Source organism: Oncorhynchus gorbuscha, linkage group LG15 (genome assembly GCF_021184085.1).
Source record: "Oncorhynchus gorbuscha isolate QuinsamMale2020 ecotype Even-year linkage group LG15, OgorEven_v1.0, whole genome shotgun sequence".
NCBI lineage: Eukaryota > Metazoa > Chordata > Actinopteri > Salmoniformes > Salmonidae > Oncorhynchus > Oncorhynchus gorbuscha.
The window spans coordinates 61,298,391-61,324,894 of record NC_060187.1 but is presented as its reverse complement, the minus strand read 5'-3'; the positions used below and the strand labels follow the sequence as shown (position 1 = coordinate 61,324,894).

Below are 26,504 nucleotides of genomic sequence, written 5' to 3'. Positions count from 1 at the left end.
TTAGATGCACTATTGTAAAGTGACTGTTCCACTGGATGTCATTGTCCATTGTATATAATCTATATATACTCGTGTTCCCTCATGTACTTTTTGTATTGATTTGTTGTTAATAAAAAATAAAAATAACTGCCTTGCTGATTAACTGTCAGCTTGGGGATTCGATATGAGGATGGTTTGTTGATAAGCAATTTGCCCTATGCGTGAAATGCCAGTAAAAGCATTCGTGGGCTTCAATTATTAAGCCATAATGCCAGAGGAGGGTGACCAATATTCCACGGCTAAGGGCTGTTCTTAGTCACAATGCAACGCGGAGTTTTTTATTTATTTTATTTTTATTTTACCTTTATTTAACCTTTATTTAACCAGGCAAGTCAGTTAAGAACACATTCTTACTTTCAATGACGGCCTGGGAACAGTGGGTTAACTGCCTGTTCAGGGGCAGAACGACAGATTTGTACCTTGTCAGCTCGGGGGTTAGTCCAACGGTCTAACCACTAGGCTACGCTGCCGCCCCAGCGGAGTGCTACGCTGCCGCCCTGCCGCCCCAGCGGAGTGCCTGTACCCAGCCTTTAGCCGTGGTATATTAGCCATATACCAACTTATTGCGATTATAAACTGTAGAGCAGTAAAAACACATATTTTGTCACACACATGGTATATGGTCTGATATACCATGGTTGTCAGCCAATCAGCATTCAGGGCTCGAACCACCCAGTTTATTTCTATTTGAGTTGGTTTCTGTTTGAGTTTGATTTGTGGACTTCCAAGTATTTCATTTTCCTTGAAGAAAGTTTGTTTTACATAGTTTTCACTCTGAATGTCCTTAGCGATGGTATCCTACAAGTTTCACATAGTTTTGATTGGGATTCCTGAAACCACTTCATACAGATTCTTACATCAGTGTTTTAACAGATGTTTACCTATCCCACTGTTCCCGGGCGCCGAAGACGGAGATGTCGATTATGGCAGCCCCCACCTCTCTGATTCAGAGGGGTTGGGTTAAATGTAGAAGACACATTTCAGTTGAACGCATTCAGTTGTACACTGACTAGGTATCCCCCTTTCCCTTAAAACAGTGTTTTACTAGGCCAGAAGCTTGAGCTCGCAACATTTCTAATGCTTAATATTAAGGAGGAATAATAACTAGTTTCGAGCTGGGCAATACCAACTATCACTCCCGGTAGTTTGAAGTGGAACGGGTGTATCCCAGGTCACGTTCAAATGTACATTATCAATGCAGAGGGCGATAAACTGTAATTGGTTAAAAAAAAGTATTAATGTTTTTTTTTCTCAACACAATTCACATTCAAATCTTAGGGGTGGCAAATGGAAACTAGTTTACAACGGCCACCCCTAGGATTCACATCGAACGTCCCCCTGTTGTGCCAGAGGCTTGGCAGTCTCACCTGTCAGGTCCGCCTCCTACTCGCATACCTACACCGCGAGACAAAATGTCGGAAGTAGGCCTATCTAGTTAAGAAAAAAAACAATACATGGTTGCGGTTCTACAAGGTTTCGAATGGCTTTTTATGCAGGTCTTGAATTCATTACTATACATAGTTTTTTAAATTGAGGCTTTTAAATTGAAACTAAAATATATTCACTTCGGATCGAAAAATGTTCCTGACTTTCGTCGTGACCGTCCTTATGGCAACAGGTAGGGAGAGGAAATTGAATGTTTTTCAAGGCAGGGTCAGGGCCCAATGTAATCAATAAGTTACTGATGTGCGTATTTATTAATACTCTTTATTTTAAACAGTTTATATGATCTAATGTTGACTTATTTTGATGTCGAATTCGTAGGCTAAAGTAGCCTTGGCCTCGATTGTTTTTGTTATCGTAAGAGGTAACCTGGATCTCTGGAGTTCGTTGTTTTATCAGGTGTTGGCCACCAAATGGTTAAATCTGTATTCATTTGAACGTTTATAAATGCTAATCATCTGTTGGCTTCATGACGTGCCCGAAAAACCATGTTTATGTATTTTTTACAGTTTTGTTTAGGCTTTGTAGAATCATCACCTATAAGAAATATTGAGTGTTTTTCCTAAAGAAATAAAATAGCCCTGTTCAGATAATGGGTGATTTTGTGATTTATTAGTTAACTCACGGATTTCCAGTATATTTACATGTCAGAATATAATACATTAAGGATTACTAGAGACTTTAATTTTTAAGCCGGAATCATAGTCAAAGCCTTTAAAAAAAGGCTACTTTCAGATCAAGTATTCATCATATCATTGCTATTTTTTTGTCTCCTGACATTATTTTGTAGTCAAACATGGCCTGGAATAGGATGAAGGGGTGTAATTCCACAGGGATGCTATCTTTTTGACAATTGAAGAACGGTGAAGCAATCTTAGCAAGTTGAAGTTTCTGATTGAGCCAAGTAACAGCATCTAATATGTTCATGCCAAATGCCCATGTCTGCCTTATACATTTGATACAATTTGACCCCCTATGAAATGTAGAATTCAGTCAGAGCTGAACTATGACATCTCACTGAGTCTAGGGCTGTGCTATTACTCAAATGTGGAGTTTTGTTGATGAAACATGCCCAGCTGAAGGTCTTGGTGACTCATTGCATCTACTCTCTATGATACCAGTCTTTAGTTATGAAAGACCTTTGTGAATGTCACTTACAGATTGGTCAACTTCCTGCCACACCCAGAGTGCCTTAAATCTCACTCAAACAGAGCTGCTGAATTACAAACTAAGTTAGAAAATGTAACAATTAATGTACTCACAAGAAAAGTTAGCTGCCTTTTTATTTATTTTTATTTTACCTTTATTTAACCAGGCAAGTCAGTTAAGAACACATTCTTATTTTCAATGACGGCCTGGGAACAGTGGGTTAACTGCCTGCTCAGGGTCAGAACGACAGATTTGTACCTTGTCAGCTCGGGGGTTTGAACTCGCAACCTTCCGGTTACCAGTCCAACGCTCTAACCACTAGGCTACGCTGCCGCCTTCAGTTAACAACAAACACTTTCTTGCGCACTGTTATGGGTGGTGAAGATATCGATCTCTACCTGCATGCATTGAGACAAACTATCCTCTTTAAAGACCCTCTATTGTCTCTCCAGGCTCCACTATGGCCATCTCTGTCCAGTGTCCTGTCAAGAGGTATGTGGTCATCTTGTTCCAGCCAGTCACGCTCACCTGCAACTTCCAGACGTCTTCCACGCAGCCGCCCGTCATCACCTGGAGGTACAAGTCCTACTGCAGGGACCCCATCCAGGCAGCCCTGAACCCCAGCAGTGCTGACAACATCCTGTCCCAGAACAACCCTAACTACAACGCCAACATTGAGTGTGCCGACAACTTGCGGACGGTGCGCATCGTGGCCTCCAAGCAGGGCAGTGCTGTTACTCTGGGCCTGGAGTACCAGGGGCGCAAAGTCAGCATCTTGAACAGTGAGTTTGGCTTTTAGGGATTTCAAATGTGATGTGTGTGTGGGGGGCGGGCAAGCGCACCGGTGTGTGTGTGTATATGTGCCTGTCTCTTTCTGTCTGCGTGTTACTTCCATTACAAGACTCCTATACCACAATGAGTCTTGTCTGTTGCCAGTGTCCCCTCATCAAACCCACCCTACTTGTCTCTTTAGACGCAGACCTGAACCTTGCCCAGACGGCGTGGGGAGACAGCGGCGTGTACGTGTGCTCTGTGGTGTCTTCTCAGGATCTGACAGGAAACAGCGAGGACTACACAGAGCTCATAGTTCTGGGTGAGTGGCTCCTATCCTCATAGGCCATTTTTAGAGCTCCCCTGACCTGTTGTCATCTATCCAACCTTCCACCACCACCCCTCCATCTCTCTACCAAGTCCTATTCTACTGCTCCTCACAGAACTGCTGTCCTTTTGAGGAACAATCACTAATTTTCTCTGTGCTTAGTTTCCCCTTAGTTTGCTTGGGTTTATTTGTTGAGTTAGCTGGACACCGTGTGGAGCAACACAACATCTGATAGCAGTAGCAATCAAATGTAAAAGATCTTGAAAAGCCAAGTCCAATTTTCAGGCAGTTCCACAATTTCCAAATGTGCTATTTGATTCCTGGTTGTGCTTAATGAGACTGCTCAGTGACGTTTCTTCGGAAGGATCCATGGCTTCCATTTTGAAGTGATTCGTGAATCATGGACCACTTAGCAGGGACTTCCAAGAAGGACACGTTGTTGTGAGGGAGACTCAAGAGGGCAAAGGTGTAGTCATTTATTAGAAAGATATAGTTGGGGCTTTTAAAATAATTGTGGCTTTCTTTCTTTCACAGAGAGAAAGTCAAATACCACTGATCTCCTGCCTGAGATTGACTTACTGGTTATGGAAGGTACTTTCCAGTTTGCCCCTTATAATCAGTAGAGGCGAACCCTAGCCTAAGAGCCCTGTTTTTTAAGATATGTCAACTATGCCACTGTTTTATGTTCAGTTTCCGGTGAATAACATTTGGCCTGAATCCACAGCTTTGAACGGGACAACATATGGTCAGGGTGGTTAGAAAATGTAGTCTGAGAAGCAGGCCTCCCTTGAGAAAGGCTGACAAAAACGAAAGTTTTGCTGGTTTACTTTATCAAGCCTGGTTTACTTTAACAAGCTTGTTGATGTTTTTATCAAGGTAGTTCGTGCAACGATTTTGGCTGTACTGAATCAAGCCTTGGTCAATTTTTAAACATTACAACACCTTCAATGTCTACCTTTTAGTATGAGGAGCCACATTGCTTAACATCTCAAAGTAATGCTCAACAGACAGCTAAAAAGCTTTAACCCCCACCCATCTTTACAATTATCTTGTTTTGACTTATCCTTGCATGGAAAGTCCCCTCACAACAACTTAAAAAACTGATTGTTAACCCTTGAAATATACAATTAGTTGGTTGCGTTGATTAAAAAGTGATATTCAACTCTAACTTGCTTTTTCTCTCCTTCATGGTCGAGACTGCAAAACTCTCAGCAGAACATAACTATAGCCCTAAAGGCTGTGACATTGTTGCGATATGAGGCCACTCAGCACATAGCTCTGGTCTGTCTTGTGTCAGCTCAAACAGCAAATTAACTCTTTTTCAGTCAGACTGCAGCCTATGACATTTATAGGTGATGTGTGGTTGAAGTGAGTATGTCCTCTTTCACTATATTGGCATATATTGTTTTTCTTTCCCATGCAGCTAGCTCCCTCATCTTTTATTTGTACCTTTATTTAACCAGGCAAGTCAGTTAAGAAAAAAATATTATTTTCAATGACGGCCTAGGAACAGTGGGTTAACTGCCTGTTCAGGGGCAGAACGACATATTTGTACCTTCTCAGCTCGGGGGTTTGAACTTGCAACCTTCCGGTTACTAGTCCAACGCTCTAACCACTAGGCTACCCTGCCGCCCCAGGGCATACCCCAGTCATTCTGACAGAATGACTCACGTGAAATCTGGTTTCTCTGATGTCTGAAATGAACCTCTCGTGTAGATGTTCCAATGTTTACTGCTTGTCATTGTGACTTTTCACCCAATACATACTGTAGCCTTTGCATACTAGACTGACCATTGGACTAGCCAAGCTACAGGTTATAATACAAATGTTTATTTTTCTATACTAGGGCTCTGTTCTCAAGTGTTCTTGATAGACTTGTAAATTGTCATTTTTCTGGTCCACATTTTTAAAGAAATTAGCATTTGTCAAGTTGGCTATTTGAACAGTAGAAGTGTTCCACTTCTCTGGTTTAAACAGAGCCAAGGGAAACCTAGAACTGCCTGAACAAGTGCTATGTGAATACAGAAACGTTAATATTCAACCACGCTGATAGACACCCAGAGAACACAGAGATGTTTCATTTTGACTGAATGGCACAAATATTAGCTTGCCCATACATACATACATAATTATAATATCTCGCTCTCTGTCTTGCTCTCTGTCTCGCTCTCTCTACTCTTTCTCTGTCTACAGACTGGTTGTTGGTGGTACTGGTAGTGTTTGGCTTCCTGCTGCTGTTGCTCCTCATAGCGATCTGCTGGTGCCAGTGCTGCCCCCACACCTGCTGCTGCTACATCAGCTGCCCCTGCTGCCCTGAGAAATGCTGCTGCCCACGGGCACGTAAGTACCACTCTCCACCGCTCTGTAGAAAAACCCCGCCAACACCAGCCCTATATGTTCCTCTTCCACTGGGCACAGAGTGTCCTGCTTCCATGCCACCTTCACATTAGTATGCCCATTCCATTCAACCAAACTCCCTTTTCTCATTCAGTTTCACTTTGCCAGTTTGTGACCCTGGCACTGTTTACCTTACATTTGCCATTCTCATGTACATGTTATTTATACAGTATGTGCTGCTACTCTTATCTTCTCGGGGCTCCCAAGTGGCGCAGCGGTCTAAGGCACTGCATCTCAGTGCTAAAGGCGTCACTACGGACCCTTGTTTGATTCCAGGCTGTATCACAACCGGCTGTGATTGGGAGTCCCGTAGGGCGGCACACAATTAGTGTTAGGGCTTGGCCATGGTAGGCCGTCATTGTAAATAAGAATTAGTTCAGAACTGACTTGCCTAGTTAAATAAAGGTTAAATAAAAATAAATATAACAATACAGTTCATAGAAAGACATAAGGTTTTGCTCACAACACACTAGTTGTATTGAATTTCATCATGACTTACAGTTAAACACATTTTAACAGACCAATAAAGTAAACCCCGGCAAATGAGGCCTTCAGAATATGCATTTACAGTATGCGACCTAACTACAGCGTTAATGTGTCGCAACACTGAACTGACTCCTCAATTCAGTGTACGAAGCAGGCAAGGCGGTGAAGTCGGGCATCCCCAGCCACTACGCCCCCACGCTCTATGCTCCCAGCATGTACCCCCAGCCACCCTACGGAGGGGGCATGCAACAGCCCGGCATACCCATGCTGCCCCTGCCCCAGGGAATGGGCGGCCCCCCCCTGCACCCCAACGGCTACGGACGGGAGTACGACAGAGCCAGCTCAGGTGACTTACAGCCCCTCTCCAGTTTTAACATGACAATTAGCTAGATAAAAGCAAGGACTTGATGTGTGACTTTGGTTTCTCAGTTTTGTTTGGACTGATGCTCCTCTTGCTCTCAGATCTCACTACTGCACGTTTTCGCAGCAATGTGGTTTTCAACGCTGGTGTGAGGAACATCTTTGTTGATAAATCTCTGTTTTTGTTTTCTGTTTGTAGTTGGACAAGGCTCCCAGGTGCCTTTGCTGCATGACCAGGACAGTGGCGCAGGAGACCAAAGTGAGTAGTCAAAATGGATACTACAAAATCCTCAGTCTGTTTGATTATTTGTGATAGTACATAAATCTAACCAGACCTATAGCTGAGCCCCCAAAGCATCTTGGGGGGGCTGAGAAATGTCATCTTGTCACGAGGGTTGGGCTCAGTACCATTTCCATTCAGTCAATTCACAAAGTAAACTGAAATTCCCATTCCAATTTTCCTCATTGCTTTTCAAAGGATTTTTAGTTTACTTCCTGAATAGAAATGGAATTGAGACCAACCCTGCTTGTCACAATGTCTCGTTTTTTTTTAAACCTTTATTTTACTAGGCAAGTCAGTTAAGAACAAATTCTTATTTTCATTGACGGCCTAGGAACAGTGGGTCAACTGCCTGTTCAGGGGCAGAACGACCGATTTTGTACCTTGTCAGCTCTGGGATTTGAACTTGCAACCTTTCAGTTACTAGTCCAATGCTCTAACCACTAGGCTACCCTGCCTGATTTACTCCCTCCTCCTCAGCTCGGAGTGGCTACCGTATCCAGGTGGACCCAGATGGGAACGCAACTCGGGCCATCTACTACATGGAGAGACAGCTAGCCAACCTGGACCCCACACGGTCTGGTGATGCCGGTGGGAAGTACAACCGCTGTGAGTCTTACATCTACACATCTACGCACACCCAGGTCTACTGTACTGTACTGCGGAGTTCTGGGCCTGTAATCACAAAGAGCCTCAGCGTAGGAGTGCTGTTCTAGGATCAGTTGAAACTTTGAGATCATAGGAGACGCTTTTTGAATATGGTCCCTAGGCTCGTCTCTTAATCAATGTTGTGTTTTGTGGTTGTCGTTCAATTGAAAGGGTCAAGTTTTCGTTAATTTCACATGGAGCCTTCAACGGGCTTCATCAACTTTAATGTGTTGTAATGTCCTTTGATGGGGCTTTTTAACTCTGACTCGTGCTTGATCTATGTCTGTCTTTCTTGAGCGTTTCCCCATCCTCTTCCTTTTTCCTTCTCCTCTCCACCCATCTTTCTGTCGCTCTCTCTCAGTGGATGGGGGGATGAGCGAGGTGAGCTCCCTACATGATGATCCCCGGGGCCGTGGCGGCGGCCGCTCCCAGGCCCCGCCCCTCGCCACCGTGTACGACCAGGACGAGGCCATGAGCACCATCAGCAGCGTGTCCGCGCACGGCCAGCGGGGGCGTGACGACTACCCGCGGCGAGGAGGTGGGCCCTCCTCCCACATGGGGGCCCAGGGACGCGCTCGCTCCATGGACAATCTGGATGACATCGCCCGCCGAGACCGCTACCCCAGAGACCCCCGGGATCCCCACGACGATTACCCACCCCGACGCCGTGACGGAGGAGGAGGAGCCAGAGATCGCAGAGGGTGAGGCTCTTATTTGGCGCCTCTCTCACTCTTTCTCCTTCTAGTGCATGAGCCTTACCTCTCAGAGGTCAAATCTGGGGAAGATAATGATTCGACCCACTGTTTTTTCTCCTCTCAGCTCGGATGATGACTTTAGCAGCCGCGGAGGCTATGACCGCGGCCGTAACTTTGACGACCGCAGACGGCGCGAGCCCTCCCCTGACGACCATCGCCGCGGAGGCAGCCCGGTCAGCGGTCTCCAGGGGAGACGTAGCCGTGATGACCTAATGGCCATCGAACGTGATCGGGAGCGTGGTGGCGGCCGTGGCGGTGGGCGGGACGCCTACGATGATAGCTTTCTGCGGGAAGCCATGGAGAAGAAGCGTCTAGGCGAGCAGCAGAGGGCGAGGAGCCGCGAGCGCCTGGACAGCGACAGCGAGCGCTCGGACCGAGGCAGGGCCCCCCGCGGACCCCCTCCACTCCCCATGTCCCCGCCCTCCGCCTACCCCGTCCGTCGCTACGATGACAACTACCCAGCCCCTCCCCCGCCCCCCTACATTAGTGATGACGAGAGCTTGACGTCCTGCAAGAAGAGCAACCTGCGCAAGGTCAGTCATCACAGAGTTTTGCATATGGACATTGAGCATTCAGGGTGCCACTCAAGGCCATTGCCAAAATGCCTCATTGATTGTTTCATTCATAGAACTACTTTCATCAACATAGTTAAAGGGATAATTTGGGATTTTGGCAATGAAGCCCTTTATCTACTTCCCCAGATTCAGATGAACGAGTGGATGCCCTTTTTTATGTCTCTGCGTGCAGCTTGAAGGGAAAGATAGCATGCTGTTTCCATAGCATTTCAGTCATTGCGCTAACGCTAGTTAGCATTTGCTCGCGAAAATACCACAAACTTTGTTCATACAGGATGTTGAGACATAAGTTTTACCTAAACATCAGACTGTTACCATGGTTATTCCATGGATAATCAGTCAAAGAAGTCACTGTGAAAAGACGCAATAGTCTCTACAAGTCAGAATGTTGACTAAATTGGTTGTCCGTGCTTTTGGTCCTTTTGCCGGAAGGTAGTGGAGATCAAATGTCCACAGTAAAGTATTGTTTCCGCAACTTTTTGCGGTGCCGGTAGGTTTATGTCGCATGTATTTTCCATTTCCTGATGCAGTTCACGTGATGCACAATATGTCGAATGTAACCGATCGTTGTCGACTGAAGTCCATTCCCTCACAATCATTTGGAAGTGCTTGTGAAATCTGCTAGCTGATTGCGTGCGATAACGTTCGGTCTCTGCTTCGGTTAAGCTCGGCCATTGTTGACATATTGTGCAAGTAGCGTGCGAATTGCATCATAATTGAAACTACAAACCGATATACAGACCAGCATAGTGAAAGTCGGGTTGATAACAATACTCTGGGTATTTTGTGTCAGATGAAGGTAAAGTACGTTCAAATATAGTTTATTCAGCATTCTTACTTGAGATGGGACTGTTCACAAAAGGTCGTCTATATGTTAGAGACGAGAGAAGAGTCTTTCACTCTCGGATTTGTAGAGGCTACAACGAGTTCCTCTGACTCTGGGGAGGTAGATAAAGGGCTTCATTGCCAAAATCCCCAAGTATCCCTTTAATGCCAGTTACAAAATAGTATAATCATATTCAGCAGGACAAACAAACAAATATCCAGATCCTAGTTTTGCCAGAATTGTGGTGGTATGTTTTAGCATGTTTTTAGCTTGTTGTCTCTAGATTGATAGTAATGCTTTATAGTACAGTATCAGGCCAACTCATCATTCTGTTTGTTTCAACTCCCTTTCTTTTCTGACAGAATGGAGCTGTGAGTCGGGAGAGTCTGGTGGTGTGAGACGTTCAGTATCCCCCAGCGTAACTGTTCTGTCCCGTAACACAATGACCAATTGTCTATGTAAATAGTACTAATGTTGCAAACTTGCTACCGTGATTTTATATTCAATGCCTAAACTAAGATATCAACATTTGACGGTGCAAATATATGTACAAATGACCTTATTGAGGTAATTTAGTAATTGATTGCTTCATTATTTACTGAAAACATTGTCAGCCTTATGTCCTCTCAATTCATTTGAATCTACAGAGTAGCTCTAACTGAAGTGCTAAGTGTAGCGTGTGGTTGAACATACCGAGGACTTAATTAAAGTAGACTACGCTGGGATGGCAGTAGCCAAAGTAAACCAAAAAGGGGTTTTCCATTCACTCTTTTTAACCATTCATTTTCACTTTACAGTCGTCTTACAGTCAATGTGAGTATGAATGTGAGTAACCCGGAGCTTTAAGTTTCTAAAGCAAGTATTAATTTTAACTTTTAATTACTTACTGTGAGAAGAAATTAGATCATGCTGTACATTTGAAATGGAATAGATTTTATTAGGGCGGGAGGTAGCCTAGCGGTTAAGAGAGTTCTTCACTTAGTCGCAGTGCCGACTAAATGAAAAATCTGCTAATGTACCCTTGTGCAAGGCACTTTACCTTAATTGCTCTGTATAAGAGCGTCTACTAAATGACTAAAATCGAATAATAGCCATGTTATTTTTACATTGCGTTTATCATCGTATTTAGAGTATTGGATTAGTTTTAACTGTCTGTCCAGCATGTATTTGTCATGAATAATGTCAGCCATAGGCAGATTATATATATTTTTTTACATTGCTATGAAAAATGAACTTGCTGCATTGTTGTACAGTCTACTTGTCATACCCACTGTCCGTGCTGTGTTTACTGTGATTTACAACAGGCGTCATTTTACAATAAATCTTTTTCAAAATGCTCAGTGCTTTTTTTCTCTCTATAAAATACATTCTATAGGGCGAACTTCTACTTAAGTCAAATATTCACTTAGTCATGCATTGATGTAAATTGGAAACTAAGTGAAAATTCAATAATAAGCGATCTGACATGCTGTTCTAGGAGGTACCACCGGACGTCACTGTCTTGTTTCTGTGGCATGAAGAAGAGCTGTTCGCTGAGGGAGTATCATGTAGGGAATAGTGTATGACATACAGAAGGCACGATAGTATTTCAATATTTGTTTCTGTCTTTATGGGTATCTACTATTTGACCACATGAATGTCATTACCATACGTTGTCTTTCCTATTTTCATAGATTGAAATCTTAAGGCCTTTTGCTATTGCTTGTCCGATTTCCATGTTCAACATCGGCCAATATGTATATGTATACATGATGGATGTGGTGTAACGCTGTGTCTGACTGAACGGTGCCCTCTGTTTATAACTGTTATTGAAATATGTTCAGGATTTTGAATTGTTGCCACATTTTGTTATGGCAAGTCGTGAGGATTGGTACTGTACAAGGTAAGAAACCTGCTGCCACCTGCTTGGTACATCAGCTCCACCAGCACACCAGATGTTGCTGTGTCACTCTGCTTTTGGATAGATCAAATCAAATATACAAACTTTAAGAGTTATATAGATAATTATACACTGAGTGGTTCGAGCCCTTTATGTGGATTGACTGAAAGCCGTGGTATATATTGAAACGTGTTTCACAAAGGAAGCCAAACAGTCTTTTAGTTAATGTTATTCACTCACTACAACCTGCTTGACACTACAATGTAATGTTTTGCCTATATAAAGAAAGTGGTTTATGACAGATTTACCCAATGGGTATGACCTCATATTACAAGTAATACAACTGATACAGAATTGTGTTTTCCCTTAGTTTTCTTTGATTGATTCACCGAGAGAGAGGGAGAGAGAGAGAGAAAGAGGGAGGGAGTAGGAGAGAAGGCAGATGCCATAGGAGAGGAGGACTTGCTGGTTCTTATCTGCTGGGCATTTGAGTGCTTCACTGGGTGCATATCAACTGACGAGGTAAGAGCTATACTAAATGTATGGGACTTGTGTTCTTATGTTTGCTTTTAGCTTTAGATTACTAAACTCAATTTTATTGCAATTATGTTAATTGACTTATTGACTTTGATTACTATTGCTAATTGCATCAGTCTTTTCAGGGCTGTATATTCTTGCGTATTCCTACTTTATTTGATAGTCGGCTGAAACGCTTCCATTGTATCCCATTGTGTTTGCCTTTAATACCTCACACTGTATTGCATGCTCTGTATCAGGGTACCATTACAATTCATTGGTTATCACAAACGAGTTCACAAGGTGTGGTTTGCGAGTTCAGCCTCGTGTCTCCAGTGTTTTAGCACCTGGTTGTTGGCAGTCACGTTCAGGCTTTGGTGACAGGATGAGTGTGGCACTGTGAGAGTGAGTTGGTGACCTTTTATAACATACGAGTTGTTTTCATGTGAAAGCTGTAGAGGTTTGGTACCAGTAAGGCTTTAGAAGCCTCGATATAGCAACGGAGCTTCTCTCCTCATCCGTGGTCTTTGTTTAAGGCTGAAAACAACATCATGACTCACACCAATTCATTAATGCTAAGGGGTGTACATTATGTTGGCTTGGGTCTATTTGCAGCAGTGTAACAGAACATCTAGGATAGCTAGATGGGTATGAGTGCTGTTTCATATCCCAACAAAGTTTTGTTCTCTTATTCTGTTCTTATTCGAGAAGGTGATCCCATTTTTGCTTTTAGATAATAAGATGAGGTGCCTCAGGAGAAGGGTCCATTGGGACAATCAGTTTAAACAAATACAATTCAGTTGATCTTGGCATTATATCTCAGTATAGTTTACTTAATTCCCAAGATAAAGCCAGAATTGGGTATGAGGCAAAGTGGGGCACAGATTGGGGAGCAAATGTGCCTTGGGGAGTAATTCCTCCGTTCCACAGGGACACAAGCCAGTAGTGACAGTGGGTGTACAACAGACACATCCAATAATCTAGTGACCTGATTCCTTTGGACCCAATAATGTCTGGAACAGATGGACGTAATGACAACATGTTCATTTCTATGTCATAATGTCATGATGGCAGAATGTAGCAGAAGGTTCCAGACCTGGGTTCAAATACTATTTGAAATCTTTCAAATACTTTTGAGTGTTTGCTCGAGCCTGCATAAAGTGCCAGATGGGGCTTGCATTGTTTTGATTATTCTATTGATCCATTAAACCAGGCAACTTCAATAAAGCATCAGATAAAGTATTTGATTTCAAACAGTATTTGAACCCAGGTCTGGAATGTACCAAGATAGCAAGCTAGTAGTGTCAGAAAATCATGAGAAATGTTCATCAATGAGAGAGAAAAATAATGAGTTTACGGATCTTATTATTATTATTTTTTTAAAGATCAGTGAGAGTAGTACCGTCAGAGCTTAAGTATTTGATTGTTGTACTGTTACAATCTCCACCCGACACAGCCAGAAGAGGACTGGCCACCCTTCAGAGCCTGGTTCCTCTCTAGGTTTCTTCCTAGGTTCTTGCCTTTCTAGGGAGTTTTTCCTAGCCACCGTGCTTCTACGTCTGCTGTTTGGGGTTTTAGGCTGGGTTTCTGTATAGCACTTTGACATCGGCTGATGTAAAAATGGCTTTATAAATACATTTGATTGATGTCTCTCTACTGACACCCTGTATGCGTACCAATAACTTTTTATTTAAAAAATGTAACCTCTATTTAAGTAGGCAATTCTTATTTACAGTGACAGCTTAATTGTAAAGACCCCCCGGCCAGACCCTCCCTTAGCCCAGACGGCCCTGGGCCAATTGTGTGCCGCCCTATGGGACTTCCGATCACGGCAAGTTGTGATACAGCCCGAGATCCAACCCACGTCTTTAGAGACGCCTCGAGCACTGCTAGACTACTGCTCCACTTGGGAGGTCACAAATGACAACCATGCATCTCTCCTGTCCACCAAAGGTGGATGGGTCGGTGTGGATCCTTTCTCAGTGTGTGCTCTGCTCTCACCCTCCCTGGCCTGGCTATCTCTGTCCAGCAAGAGCCCAACCCCCCCAAAATCATACACTACAATAGGGGGATATTGTGTGTGTGTGTGTGTGTGTGTGTGTGTGTGTGTGTGTGTGTGTGTGTGTGTGTGTGTGTGTGTGTGTGTGTGTGTGTGTGTGTGTGTGTGAGAGCGAGAGAGAGAGAGTAAGTGTGTCTTTGTGTATTTGTTGATGGTAGTGGGTGATGATGGTGAACTAGAAGAAGCAGAAGAAGAAACATGATTCACTTGAATGCTGCCATGACCAAACAATGGAAGACTAATGTGAGAAATCATAGAACAAGAAGGGCGATGGGTCGAATTAGCTAATGCCACCAGAAGAGAGAGAGGAGCAAGAGCAGAGAGAAAAGAGGATTGTTGTGATTAAAAGACAATTATCTGTGCACATCGACTTCCCAGTGTTGTGCGGTGTCAGGCTCGAGCTGTGCTGTTCTTTTCTCCCAGCAGGGCCTGGGAGACAATGGCTACTGTGTCAGGACAGGGGGGGGTGGTAGCAGGGTGGGTTGAAGGGGTGGAGGAGTCTTGGGTGGAGAGAGGTTCAGTCAAGGGGCGCAGGGAGCAGCTCCCCTCACCATTGTGTTTTCGTGCTCTATTTTCTAAGGCCTGAGCAATATAAACTGTATACGGAGTCTGAAAAGCATCAGGAACACCTGCTCTTTCTTTGACATAGACTGACCAGGTAAATCCAGGAGAAAGCTATGATCCCTTATTGATGTCACTTGTGAAATTTTTAAGCCTTGTCACAGTGAGACACGTTTGTTTATGTGTGCCATTCAGAGGGCGAATGGGCAAAAGAAAACATGTAAGTGCCTTTGAACTGGGTATGGTAGTAGGTGCCAGGCGCTGTGGTTCGTATCAAGAACTGCAACGCTGCTGGGTTTTTCAACCTCAACAGTTTGTGTATATCAAGAATGGTCCACCACCCGCAGGACATCAGCCAACTTGACACAATTGTGGGAAGCATTGGAGTCAACATTGGCCAGCATCCCTGTGGAATGCTTTCGACACCTCGTAAAGTCCATTCTCCCACGAATTGAGGCTGTTCTGAAGGCAAAACTGTGTGCAACTCAATATTAGGAAGGTGTGCCTAATATTGTATACACTCAGTGTATATCGCAATATCATAATTAATATAATATTAATATTATTATCAGGATGTGGATATATCTGGATATATGCCATGTGCGTATGATTGGTTTTCAGCATTTAACCATATTTAGACCTTTCCTCTGGCCCTTGTAAATATAATGAACAACAATATAAACGCAACAATTTCAACTATTTTACTGAGTTAAAGTTCATATAAGGAAATCAGTCAATTTAAATAAATGAGGCCCTAATCTATGAATTTCACATGACTAGGCAAGGGCGCAGCCATGGGTGGGCCTGGGAGGGCATAGGCCCACCCACTGGGGAGCCAGGACCTATGTTTTCCCCCCAAAAGGGCTTTATTACAGACATAAATAGTCCTGAGTTTCATCAGTTGTCCCATACATATTGACAATCCTGCGAGGTTACACGTTGTCTGTGGTTGTGAGACAGGTTGGACATACTGCCAAATTCTCTAAAATTATGTTGGAGGTGGCTTATGGTAGAGAAATTAACATAAAATGATCTGGCAACAGCTCTATATATCCAGCCGTTTAGAAGATTGTGGTGGCAAATGTATTGGTCAAGCCCTCTATTGGTCAGGTTAGGTGGCAGCTACAAGTACCGTAGCTATAGTTCAAAAAGGTCTATAGATTACATATGGACATGAGTGGCATATACTACCACAAAACAACAACCATTTCCATACAATGACATTGCTATTTTAATTCCCATCTCTTTCTTAACCCTGTTTGTCCCCCTTCTCCGGCGTCCCTTCTTCCACCCCCTTTGGCGTAGTAGTGACCTCAAACAAGGACATTGCACTCCATCAATCCAAAACAAACAAATATGCTCGGACCCATCCAATGTTAAACCAATGGCCGTGTTGGATAGAAAGGGTCTCGGAGCTCAAAGCCTCACCCACATGTGTTGGGATGAGTGGGAACAGTGGAGGTCATTGTGGCCAGGGAGGTGCGGGGTGTGCATTTATGAATGGCTGGGCCTCGAGGCGAAGGCACAGAACAATGCTGGTACACTGAGGAGACTGATTTCCATATGGGAGAGAAGGAGGGAGGGCAGTTTATTCCTCCCCTCTTGATGGGGCATGGTACAGAGAGGGGCGAGAGGTCTCTTGATGGCAGCGTGAGCGGTGGCGTGATGGTTAGAGTATAGTAGTACATGTGCTTGTTGTTGGGGACAGGCTTGTTGGCACTAAGGCTAGAAGCCCAAGAGAGAAACGCCTGTGACACTCACCTGACTGCACAGGTGAGTAAAAGCTCTGAACAATATCATTTTCATGGAGTTAGTTGGAGTTAATTGGTCCATGGAGATAGTTGGAGTCAGTTGGTCCATGGAGTTAGTTGGTTTCATGGCCATGATTATTTAATGAAAGCTATTGACTTGGTTGCTCAGTGCTTCTTGGCCTCTCCGTGTGTCATACCTTTTGTTAGAGATGTCTAGGTCAGTGGTTTTCAACCGGTGTGCAGAATTCTTTTGAGGGTGACCTGACCTGTGGAATGCACGTGGAATTTTGACTTGGGAGCACCAAGTGCGCTCAGCTAATACATTGACAATACATTAATACAATATTGGCATTGGCACATGGTTACATCTCTGTCATTGTCTTTCAAGTCCAATGTGTTCAGGCCTCTCATCAAGAGAAAAGTAATTTGTATAATTTGACTTTGCCTGCAAGAACCATTAGCACAGGCAAGTCTGATTAGGCTGAGCTGTACCACAGCCTCTACCATAGAAACAAACCGACCATGGCTTTGTGTCCGTGGTTGAACCTTTATAATGCAGAAAACCGCTCCTCTCTAGCGCAAACCGTTCACAACGAAATACCTATTTTACCTGAGCACATTTTTTTTTTTCCTGCGGTGGATTCTTGGACGCTCTTAAAGGGGCAGCCTACACTCAAGTGATTCATAATGAGTAAGGAACTATGCAAACTATTCAAATAATTCAAATAAACCCTATTTAATCGATTTTTTCAAATCATCACAGAAAATAGAAGATTTGTAGTATGGATCAGATTAGATGGAGGTCATTACCACTAAATACATTAATAGGGGAATGTTAGGTTTTCTGTAGAAATGTTTATCACATGGAGGTGTGCCGCTGTTCATAAAAGTCTGGGAACCACTGGTCTAGGTGCTGACTTTGGATGAGTTATTACACCTGAACGACTCTTGCTTTTCTATAGTAATATTGAAGGTATGAGGAGCAGTGTCTGTATGATGGTTCAATGTGTCCTCATTAATACAGTGACACAGCAAATGTGTTGGATCTCAGTTGTTTTTCATTTAATACTCAGCGGCATGACTTGAAATTGATAAGACATTGAGAGTGAAACGAGAATGCGTCTTTTACCTTGTATTCTAAGGTGAGTGTGTAAGTGAAGTGGCAAATGAGCAAGTGAGTGATCTAGTGATTGAGTATTGTGTGTGTGTGTGTGTGTGTGTGTGTGTGTGTGTGTGTGTGTGTGTGTGTGTGTGTGTGTGTGTGTGTGTGTGTGTGTGTGTGTGTGTGTGTGTGTGTGTGTGTGTGTGTGTGTGTGTGTGTGTGTGTGTGTGTGTGTGTGTGTGTGTGTGTTTGCGTGTGTGCGAGTGTGTGCGTGTGTGTGTGTGAGTTTGTATGTATCTGAGTGTGTGTGTGTGTGTGTGTGTGTGTGTGTGTGTGTGTGTGTGTTTGCATTTGCGTGAGTGGGGGCTAGTGAAAGCCATGCAATAATTACAGGACAGATTTTCCTCCAAGTACCACACAGAAATGAACAGTTACTACTTTTACCAGAGCTTTTGCCAGTGTCTCACCACAATTACTTAGAATTCTGAAAGCAGATACAACAGCAGATGAAGATTCCAAATCTAAATTCGGACGGACTGTTTTGAGCTTATTGTGCCGTAAGGTCCATGTGTCCTTTCTTTGGCTCTTCTAATGCGTGACCGCTGATGCAAACAAAATACTTCATAGGAGTGAGGAACATGGTATTAGCTGACACACTCCTTCAGTCTATATGTTGTACAAAAGGAAATAATAGCAGTGTGGGAAGGGATTCGGACATTGGGAACGTTTGGGATTCGGACATTGGGAAGGTTCGGGGGAGAATTGAAAATGGCGATACGTATCTTTCCGCAGTAGGTCTTGGCCTCCTGCCTGTGGGGCTATGCAGGTGACTGCTCTGTTTGTCGCCCCCTACTGGGCAGGGCGGAAGAGAGAGCACTCTAATGAGCGAGGAGGCCTGTGGCTCACCATCTGCCCACTGTGCTGGGACTGCATTTGGCAGCACTTTACTGGATACTGGTCCAGAGACACACGGCTGCCAGGTAGAGGATACACACATTGGTAAACACACACACAAATGCACTCTTGAATGCACGCAGGTGCACAAACACACACACAAATGCACTCAGAAAATACACCCCCGCATGCAAACCAAATCAAATGTTATTTGTCACATGCGCAAAACACAGCAGGTATTTCACCTTACAGTGAAATGCTTACTTACAAGCCCTTAACCAACAATGCAGTTTTACGAAAAATACCTACAAAAATAGTAACAAATAATTAAGAGCAGCAGTAAAATAACAATAATAAGGCTATATACAGGGGGTACCGGTAGCCAGTCAATGTGCGGGGGGACCGGTTAGTCGAAGTAATTGAGGTAATACCTAGGATAGGATAAGTAATCCTTCTCACCCCCCCCTTTTAAGATTTAGATGCACTATTGTAAAGTGACTGTTCCACTGGATGTCATAAGGTGAATGCACCAATTTGTAAGTCGCTCTGGATAAGAGCGTCTGCTAAATGACTTAAATGTAAATGTAAATGTAATATATACATGTAGGTAGAGTTATTAATGTGACCATGATTAGATAATAACAGAGAGTAGCAGCAGTATGGGGGTGGGTTGGGGGGGGGGGGCAATGCAAATAGTCTGGGTAGCCATTTAATTAGATGTTCAGTAGTCTTATGGCTTGGGGGTAGAAGCTGTTTAGATGCCTCTTGGACCTATACTTGGCAATCCGGTACCCCTTGCTGTGGGGTAGCAGAGAGAAAAGTCTATGAGTAGGATGGTTGGAGTCTTTGACAATTTTTAGGGTCTTCCTCTGACACCGCCTGGTATAGAGGTCCTGGGAAACTTGTCCCCAAACATGCGGAGATCATCTGTTCACCTACTCTGCATCTCACAAAGACACAGTGGTTGGAACCAAAAATCTCAAATTTGGACTAATCAGATTCAACAGATTTCCACTGGTCTAATGTCCATTGCTTGTGTTTCTTGTCCCAAACAAGTCTCTTCTTCTTGTTGGTGTCCTTTAGTAGTGGTTCTCTGCAGCAATTCGACCATGAAGGCCTGATTCACACAGTCTCCTCTGAGCAGTCTCTAATGAACGTATCCTCTGCAGCAGAGGTAACTCTGGGTCTTCCTTTCCTGTGGCGGTACTCATGAGTGTCAGTTTCATCATAGCGTTTGATGTTATTTGCGACAGGTCTTGAAGAAACGTTCAAAGTTCATGAAAAGTTCAGATTGACTGACCTTCATGTCTTAAAGTAATGATGGACTGTTGTTTCTCTGTGCATATTTGAGCTGTTCTTGCCATAATATGGACTTGGTCTTTTACCAAATAGGGCTATCTTCTGTATACCACCCCTACCTTGTTACAACACAACTGATTGGCTCAAACACATTAAGAAGGAAAGAAATTCCACAAATGAACTTTTAACAAGACACACCTGTTAATTGAAATGCATTCCAGGAGACTACCTCATGAAGCTGGTTGAGAGAATGCTAAGAATGTGCAAAGTTGTCATCAAGGCAAAGGATTGCTACTTTGAAGATTCTCAAATATGAAATAGATTTGGATTTGTTTAACACTTTTTTGGTTACTGTTTCTACAATGTAGAAAATAGTAAAAATAAAGAAAAACCCTGGAATGAGTAGGTGTGTCTAAACTTTTGACTGGCACTGTACATGCACACACAGATACTGTACAGGCACTGTACATGTCACACCTACATTTTGTCATCATTTTACAGGTTGTAATTGTGGCCTTATAAGCAGTACTCTACCTCACACAGACTGTGTCATGTGGAGTGACGGTGGAGGGGTGGGCTTCTCACAGGCAGCTCCGAGTGCTGTGTGTGTGGGAGGGGGGAGCGGGTGTGCTTTAAGACCATCTGCTCCTTGGAGTATTTCAGTGGGGGCCAGAGCTTGTGGACCAGTGCGCGTCACAGGCGAACAGCAACGCAAGCTGTGAGCTGGCCTGTTCCGGAAAATTCCTCCAGTTTCTGCCTCACAATGGGCAGTGTTCCGCTTACAGTGTTTCCTTTATTCCTATGAGCCACCAGCGAGCTTCACATACATGCAGTATATGATATTAAGAATACAAATTATCTTGGCTGAGCTGGCTCCTTCTCTTGAGGACAGTGGGGCCATTTGTTATTGGTTGATCATTTGGAATATGGAATATGAGTCATGGAAATATGGAAAGGTGTCATGGCCTGTTTCGGCCTTACTGATTCTGTGTCGATAGTCTCATTGTTGCACTAGACGTCCTGAACATAGTGCACACTGCATATGGCCTAGTGTAGGCTATGATTTTCTCTTTGAAGAATAATTGTTAGAATGAAATTATAGGGCTAAGGATGCCTGTGATTATTCTGCCTATTTACTACTCTGTTGGCGCTGGGATAATACAGCCCCCACAGGCTATGTGAAACACTATGAAGAACAGGAGGAGTAGTGGAGTGTACGCCTAGGGAGATTCTCAACTGATAAAAAGTAAGCTGTCCTCCTCTCCTCCGTGACCCGGAAAACGATAAGTGGTGGAGGAGAGCGTCAATTCGTTAGTTGGCGAATGAAGAAGTGTCCTCCTCTCCTCGATGATCTACTTCAGCAGAGGACGCACAAGAGCGTTCCAACGGCGCCTAGCACGGAAGGGTTTTAACGGCCGCCACACCCCCTTTGAATCAGCTGTTGTTTTCTCGAAGGAGAAAAGCATGGACACTTTTAAAAACGATACACTACTTATCCTTTAACCTTTCAAATGTCTTGCACAACTAGCTACCTTTGTTTGTTTAAAAAAAATCACTTTACACATTTATTTGGGGATTCCACCCCTAGAAACGTCATTTGCCTGATGACGCGCAAGTGGAAAAGGGGAGTCTCATTTCATACAAGCACATTTGTTTCCAGATTCCCTGAACAGAGAGGAAGCAGGAAGCGAGCAAAACCAATTGAAACTCTCCCATAGACTCCTAAAGGGGAATTTGTGTTGCAGTCATTTTTACAATGTGAATGTTCCAAGAGTGAAGGTCCAGACTAAGGTCATTTAGTGTGGATGACCTTAGTGTGTACATTTCACCAGACCTGTGACCTCTAGCAGTGTAATGTTGTTATTTCTGTATAACACACAGAAACCAACAATCATGAATAAGAAACAACTTTATAAAAACATTTCATCAATGTGTTATTTTTGTCTCTATGCCATTAACTAAAGTATAGCAGTTTGGAAATGTTGCTGTGCCAACATTGCTAACAATGGCAATGCGATAGTGGTCAGATTAGCAGATGAACATGCATAAAGTTGTGCCAAATTTTTGAGAATGACACAAATATTAATTTTCACAAAGTCTGTTACCTCATTTTGTATGATGGCAATTTGCATATACTCCAGAATGTTATGAAGAGATCGGGGCACCACCAGTACAGAGCTTGCTCAGGAACAAAGACTTTTGGAGGATGGCCTGGTGTCAAGAAGGGCAGCAAAGAAGCCACTTCTCTCCAGGACAAACATCAGGGACAGACTGATATTCTGCAAAAGGTTTGGACTGCTGAGGACTGGGGTAAAGACATTTTCTCTGATGAATCCCCTTTCCAATTGTTTGGGGCATCCGGAAAAAAAGCTTTTCTGGAGAAGACAAGGTGAACGCTACCATCAGTCCTGTGTCATGCCAACAGCAAAGCATCCTGAAACCATTCATGTGTGGGGTAGCTTCTCAGCCAAGGGAGTGGGCTCACTCACAATTTTTGCCTAAGAACACAGCCAATAATAAAGAATGGTACCAACAAATCCTCTGGGAGCAACTTCTCCCAACCACCCAGGAACAGTTTGGTGACGAACAATGCCTTTTTCAGCATGATGGAGCACCTTGTCATAAGGCAAAAGTGATAACTAATTGGCTCGGGGAACAAAACATTGATATTTTGGGTCCATGGCCAGGAAACTCCCCAGACCTTAATCCCATTGAGAATTTGTGGTCAATCCCCAAGAGGCGGGTAGACAAACAAAACCCCATAAATTCTGACAAACTACAAGCAATGATTACGCAAGAATGGGCTGCCATCAGTCAGGATGTGGCCCAGAAGTTAACTAACAGCATGCCAGGGCGGATTGCAGAGGTCTTGAAAAAGAAGGGTCCACACACTGCAAATATTGACTCTTTGCATCAACTTCATGCAATTGTCAATAAAAGCCTTTGACATTTATGAAATGCTTGTAATTATACTTCAGTATTCCATGGTAACATCTGACCAAAATATCTAAAGACACTGAGGCAGCAAACTTTGTGGAAATTAATATTTGTGTCATTCTCAAAACTTTTGGCCACGACTGTACACTCTAAGTTCTGTAAATGTTTGAAATGACATAGGAGGAAACCTCCCCCAAGTGGTACATACACACACACACGTACATACATACACACACAGGCACTCACACACACAATGACCATGGCGCAGGGAAACACTGCTTTGTCCCAATGGAACGACAGCGAGTGGAGGAGGATGAGGGGATGGGGGAAGGAGAGAGGAGGAGGCGGAGAGGAAGGTCACATAGCTGTTGTGTCACCGTAAGGGCCACAGTGCGAAGTGTGTTGGCAAGCCGTGTGCCCCATTTGTGTAGGGGTCTGTGGCATGCTGCACATTCATTTGTACAGGCTCCAGTCTGTGAATGAGGTATTCACTCGGACTCTACCAACCTTCCACCACACAGGCCTACTCAGCCCATCCTCAAGTGTGTTTGTGTAGGGATTCCCATGAAAACATCCATGGCTTGGTGGACAGTGACTCACGCCACTTAAACTGTAATAACCGTTCCACCATGAAATAGAAGTATTCCTTGTTGCGTTGATATGTAGGGGGTCCTTCTAGTTGCTTGCTGGACCATGTTGTCATCCCACATCCACAAACATACCTTATGCAGGAAAATATTTGGTGTGTGTGTGTGTGGTCCAACGGAATGCTCAAAACATTTTACAACACCAAATGTCTTATTTTTTTTGTAATAAAATAAGAACCATTGTTGTTTGTTTTTAGATCAGAATCCCAGGTTTGCATCTTTTGGCTTAGTTTTTAAAATATTTACTCATTTTGTTTGCAACTACTACCGTAGTCAACGTGGGCACCGTACAATAACTAAAGCCTCTAACTGTGGGGATGTATGATTCCAATGGAACTGTTTGGAAATTGAGAACATTCTCATCTGTATGGGTATAAACCCAGTCCTACTTATCTAGTCATACTCACTAGTCATAGTGATATTATGGCTCAACTTACATTCACCCAGAGGTCACTGGATCTTTGTGGATACAGTAGGTCCTAGCAGGGAAGTTATCTAATGCTAGCAGGGTTCATTTGACCTGGTTGTGAGAGTCAAAAGCCTGGTCCATGGTCTGAGACAGAGAGACGGGCAATAGCAGAGAGGGCGATAGAGGAGAGGAATGCGTGTAGTGGGCCTAGGAAAAGGCAGAGAAATGTTTGAATTCATATTCAAAACTACCCACCACACACATTCACCACAGTCTGCAGCTCACACAGTCTCTCTTTCCCTCTTTCCATCTCTCTCTCTGCCACTGTCCCTCTTTCTCTCCTCGTCCCCCGTCCTAGAATCCATAGAACCCGACAGACAGGATTTTTCCACCTGTGGAGACCCACAAGGGAAGCACACGCTCGGGGAGAACGTAGAACCGACAGATCCCGAGGGAAGGAACCGAGAGGGAGCCGGAGCCTGGTGCTGAAGCTGGTATGAGGCAAGTGGTCTGTGGCTGGTCTCTGTGCTGGCCGTTTGTCTGCCAATCAATGGCTCTCGTTGTTGTTGCTGGTGGTGTCAGTGCCCTGCTCTCCGGGCTATTATGTTCCTCCTGACATGGCTGATGTGTTGACTCTCAGCTCAGACACAGTCCCTCTCTTGGGGTTTTTGTCTAATGCAGATGGTACAGCTGGACGCAATGTTTTAGAAATGTTTTAATGGCATTGGCTGTGATTGCCATAACCTAGAGCCTCATGGTTTGGTTGAAAGGGGTCCAAGTCAACTTTAGAAGTGATCTGTATGTGGACCGTAGATTTTACTTTGAATTTCAAATGTGTGTGTGTGTATAAGTGTTATGCCACCGTTTGGAAATACGCATGAGCATGCTGTTTGTGTGCGTACAATCGCTTGTTCGAGAACGAGATGTTCGTGTCCCTCAGCCCAGAATACCCTCTCCCTGTTGTTGCCAAACTGCATAAAACCAACAGAATTTGCCCTTATTTTCCGTAGGAACACAGCTTATCAGCCTATAGACTGTCTGGGGACGTAGTGATGTGTTAATCATGGAGCTCTCCAACACAATCCACTCTTAGGCCCACCATCTGCAGCCGCCGGCTGCTCGGAGGGAGGCTAAAGACAAGTCGTTGCCTCCATAGCATCATGGGTGACATACAGGGGGAGACACAGACTGGTAGATACAGACTAAATGGTCCAAACAACCAACGGACCAAATGATGATGGTTGACGCCATGATGTCATGTAGTGGATAGGGGCCTAGGGACTAGGGTATTGAGTCATGGTTCTGAACAGGGCCCAACAGTGACTGTCTGTCGAAGACCTGGGACTTACGTATGAATAGCCTAATGAGTGACTTTACAGGCACTCACACCATGCCGTCTGAGTGAGAGCGCGCGAGAGAAGGAGAGAGTGTGCGTCACCATGTCTATGTGCCAGTGCCTGTGAAGAGCCCGTCTCAGGCAGCAGGGCTGATGACATCGCCTGATGCTCATGTCAATTGTTGTGTGTGTTTTAATATATATATATATTTTTACAGAGAAGATAAGGGAGAGGGCTGTTGAGGTGTCTGGGTGTGATTGGGCGCCCTCTAGTGAACATTACTACTACTGCTACCACCAAGCTGAGGAATCAGACATTTTCTGTCTTGGCTACTTTTCGCCCATTGAGCAATTCAAGGTAATAGTCAGTAATGTCTACTGTCTTTTCCCACACAATCATATTGACTTTTGCCATTGTTACCTGAGATAAAAGCAACATAGGCTAATTATAATATTTTAAAAAATGTATAATTTAGCCATTGCATTTACATGTCACCACTACTGACATTAGTTATATGCCACTATATTGGCATATTCAAAATATATCACTTAGCATTGGGCTCCATTGGTCCAGAACAGAATGGTAAAGGGTGAAGTAGTTGATGCGTAATTGAGGTCCGATGTCTGTTGCAGAGGTCTCCGGTTCAGGGTTAAATAGACACCATGTGGTGTTTGGAGCTGCTTCTGCCAGTGTTGCTAATCATCAAAGGTAAGACTTTTATGTTTCTCAACTACTCGATTACACCACAACTCAGACTGGGGAAATTCATTTCAAGACTACAAATGTAATACTGGAAACGAAGTAATCCAGAAACAGTTAAAGTCAAAGTTTACATACAGTTGAAGTCGGACGTTTACATACCAAATGCATTTAAACTCAGTCTTTCACAATTCCTGACATTTAATCCTAGTAAAAAGTCCCTGTCTTAGGTCAGTTAGGATCACCACTTTATTTTAAGAATGTGAAATGTCAGAATAAAAGCAGAGAGAATGATTTATTTCAGCTTTTATTTTTATCACATTCCCAGTGGGTCAGAAGTTTACATACACTCAATTA

General features: G+C 43.8%; 2 protein-coding genes across 9 annotated transcripts in view; both read left to right on the top strand.

Annotated features, from left to right (window-relative positions):
- Positions 1–1,404: 1,404 nt before the first annotated feature.
- LOC123997644 (lipolysis-stimulated lipoprotein receptor-like) lies at positions 1,405–11,393 on the top strand. Of its 3 annotated transcripts, none has more exons than XM_046302089.1 (11): positions 1,405–1,657; positions 3,084–3,413; positions 3,605–3,724; positions 4,265–4,321; positions 5,924–6,070; positions 6,756–6,959; positions 7,173–7,232; positions 7,734–7,862; positions 8,263–8,602; positions 8,721–9,189; positions 10,420–11,393. In XM_046302089.1, exons 1-11 carry the CDS (start codon positions 1,618–1,620, stop codon positions 10,453–10,455), a joined length of 1,932 nt encoding a protein of 643 aa, XP_046158045.1. In that variant the 5' UTR covers positions 1,405–1,617; the 3' UTR covers positions 10,456–11,393. The 3 variants fall into 3 exon arrangements, with proteins under 3 accessions (XP_046158045.1, XP_046158047.1, XP_046158046.1); XM_046302090.1 differs by having other exon boundaries at positions 1,422–1,535; XM_046302091.1 differs by lacking the exon at positions 4,265–4,321 and having other exon boundaries at positions 1,416–1,657.
- A 951-nt stretch (positions 11,394–12,344) lies between these two features.
- LOC123997642 (myelin-associated glycoprotein-like) overlaps positions 12,345–26,504 on the top strand; it is a 26,413-nt gene continuing 12,253 nt past the window's right edge. For 3 of the 6 annotated variants that reach the window (XM_046302086.1, XM_046302085.1, XM_046302081.1), the window contains exons 1-4: positions 16,687–16,845; positions 24,470–24,605; positions 25,666–25,805; positions 26,081–26,156. In XM_046302086.1, coding sequence (XP_046158042.1) covers positions 26,111–26,156 — 46 coding nt within the window. In that variant the 5' untranslated portion in view covers positions 16,687–16,845; positions 24,470–24,605; positions 25,666–25,805; positions 26,081–26,110. Of the gene's footprint in view, positions 12,459–16,686; positions 16,846–24,469; positions 24,606–25,665; positions 25,806–26,080; positions 26,157–26,504 lie in introns of those variants that run through there. The other 3 variants (XM_046302082.1, XM_046302084.1, XM_046302083.1) reach the window with 3 other exon arrangements.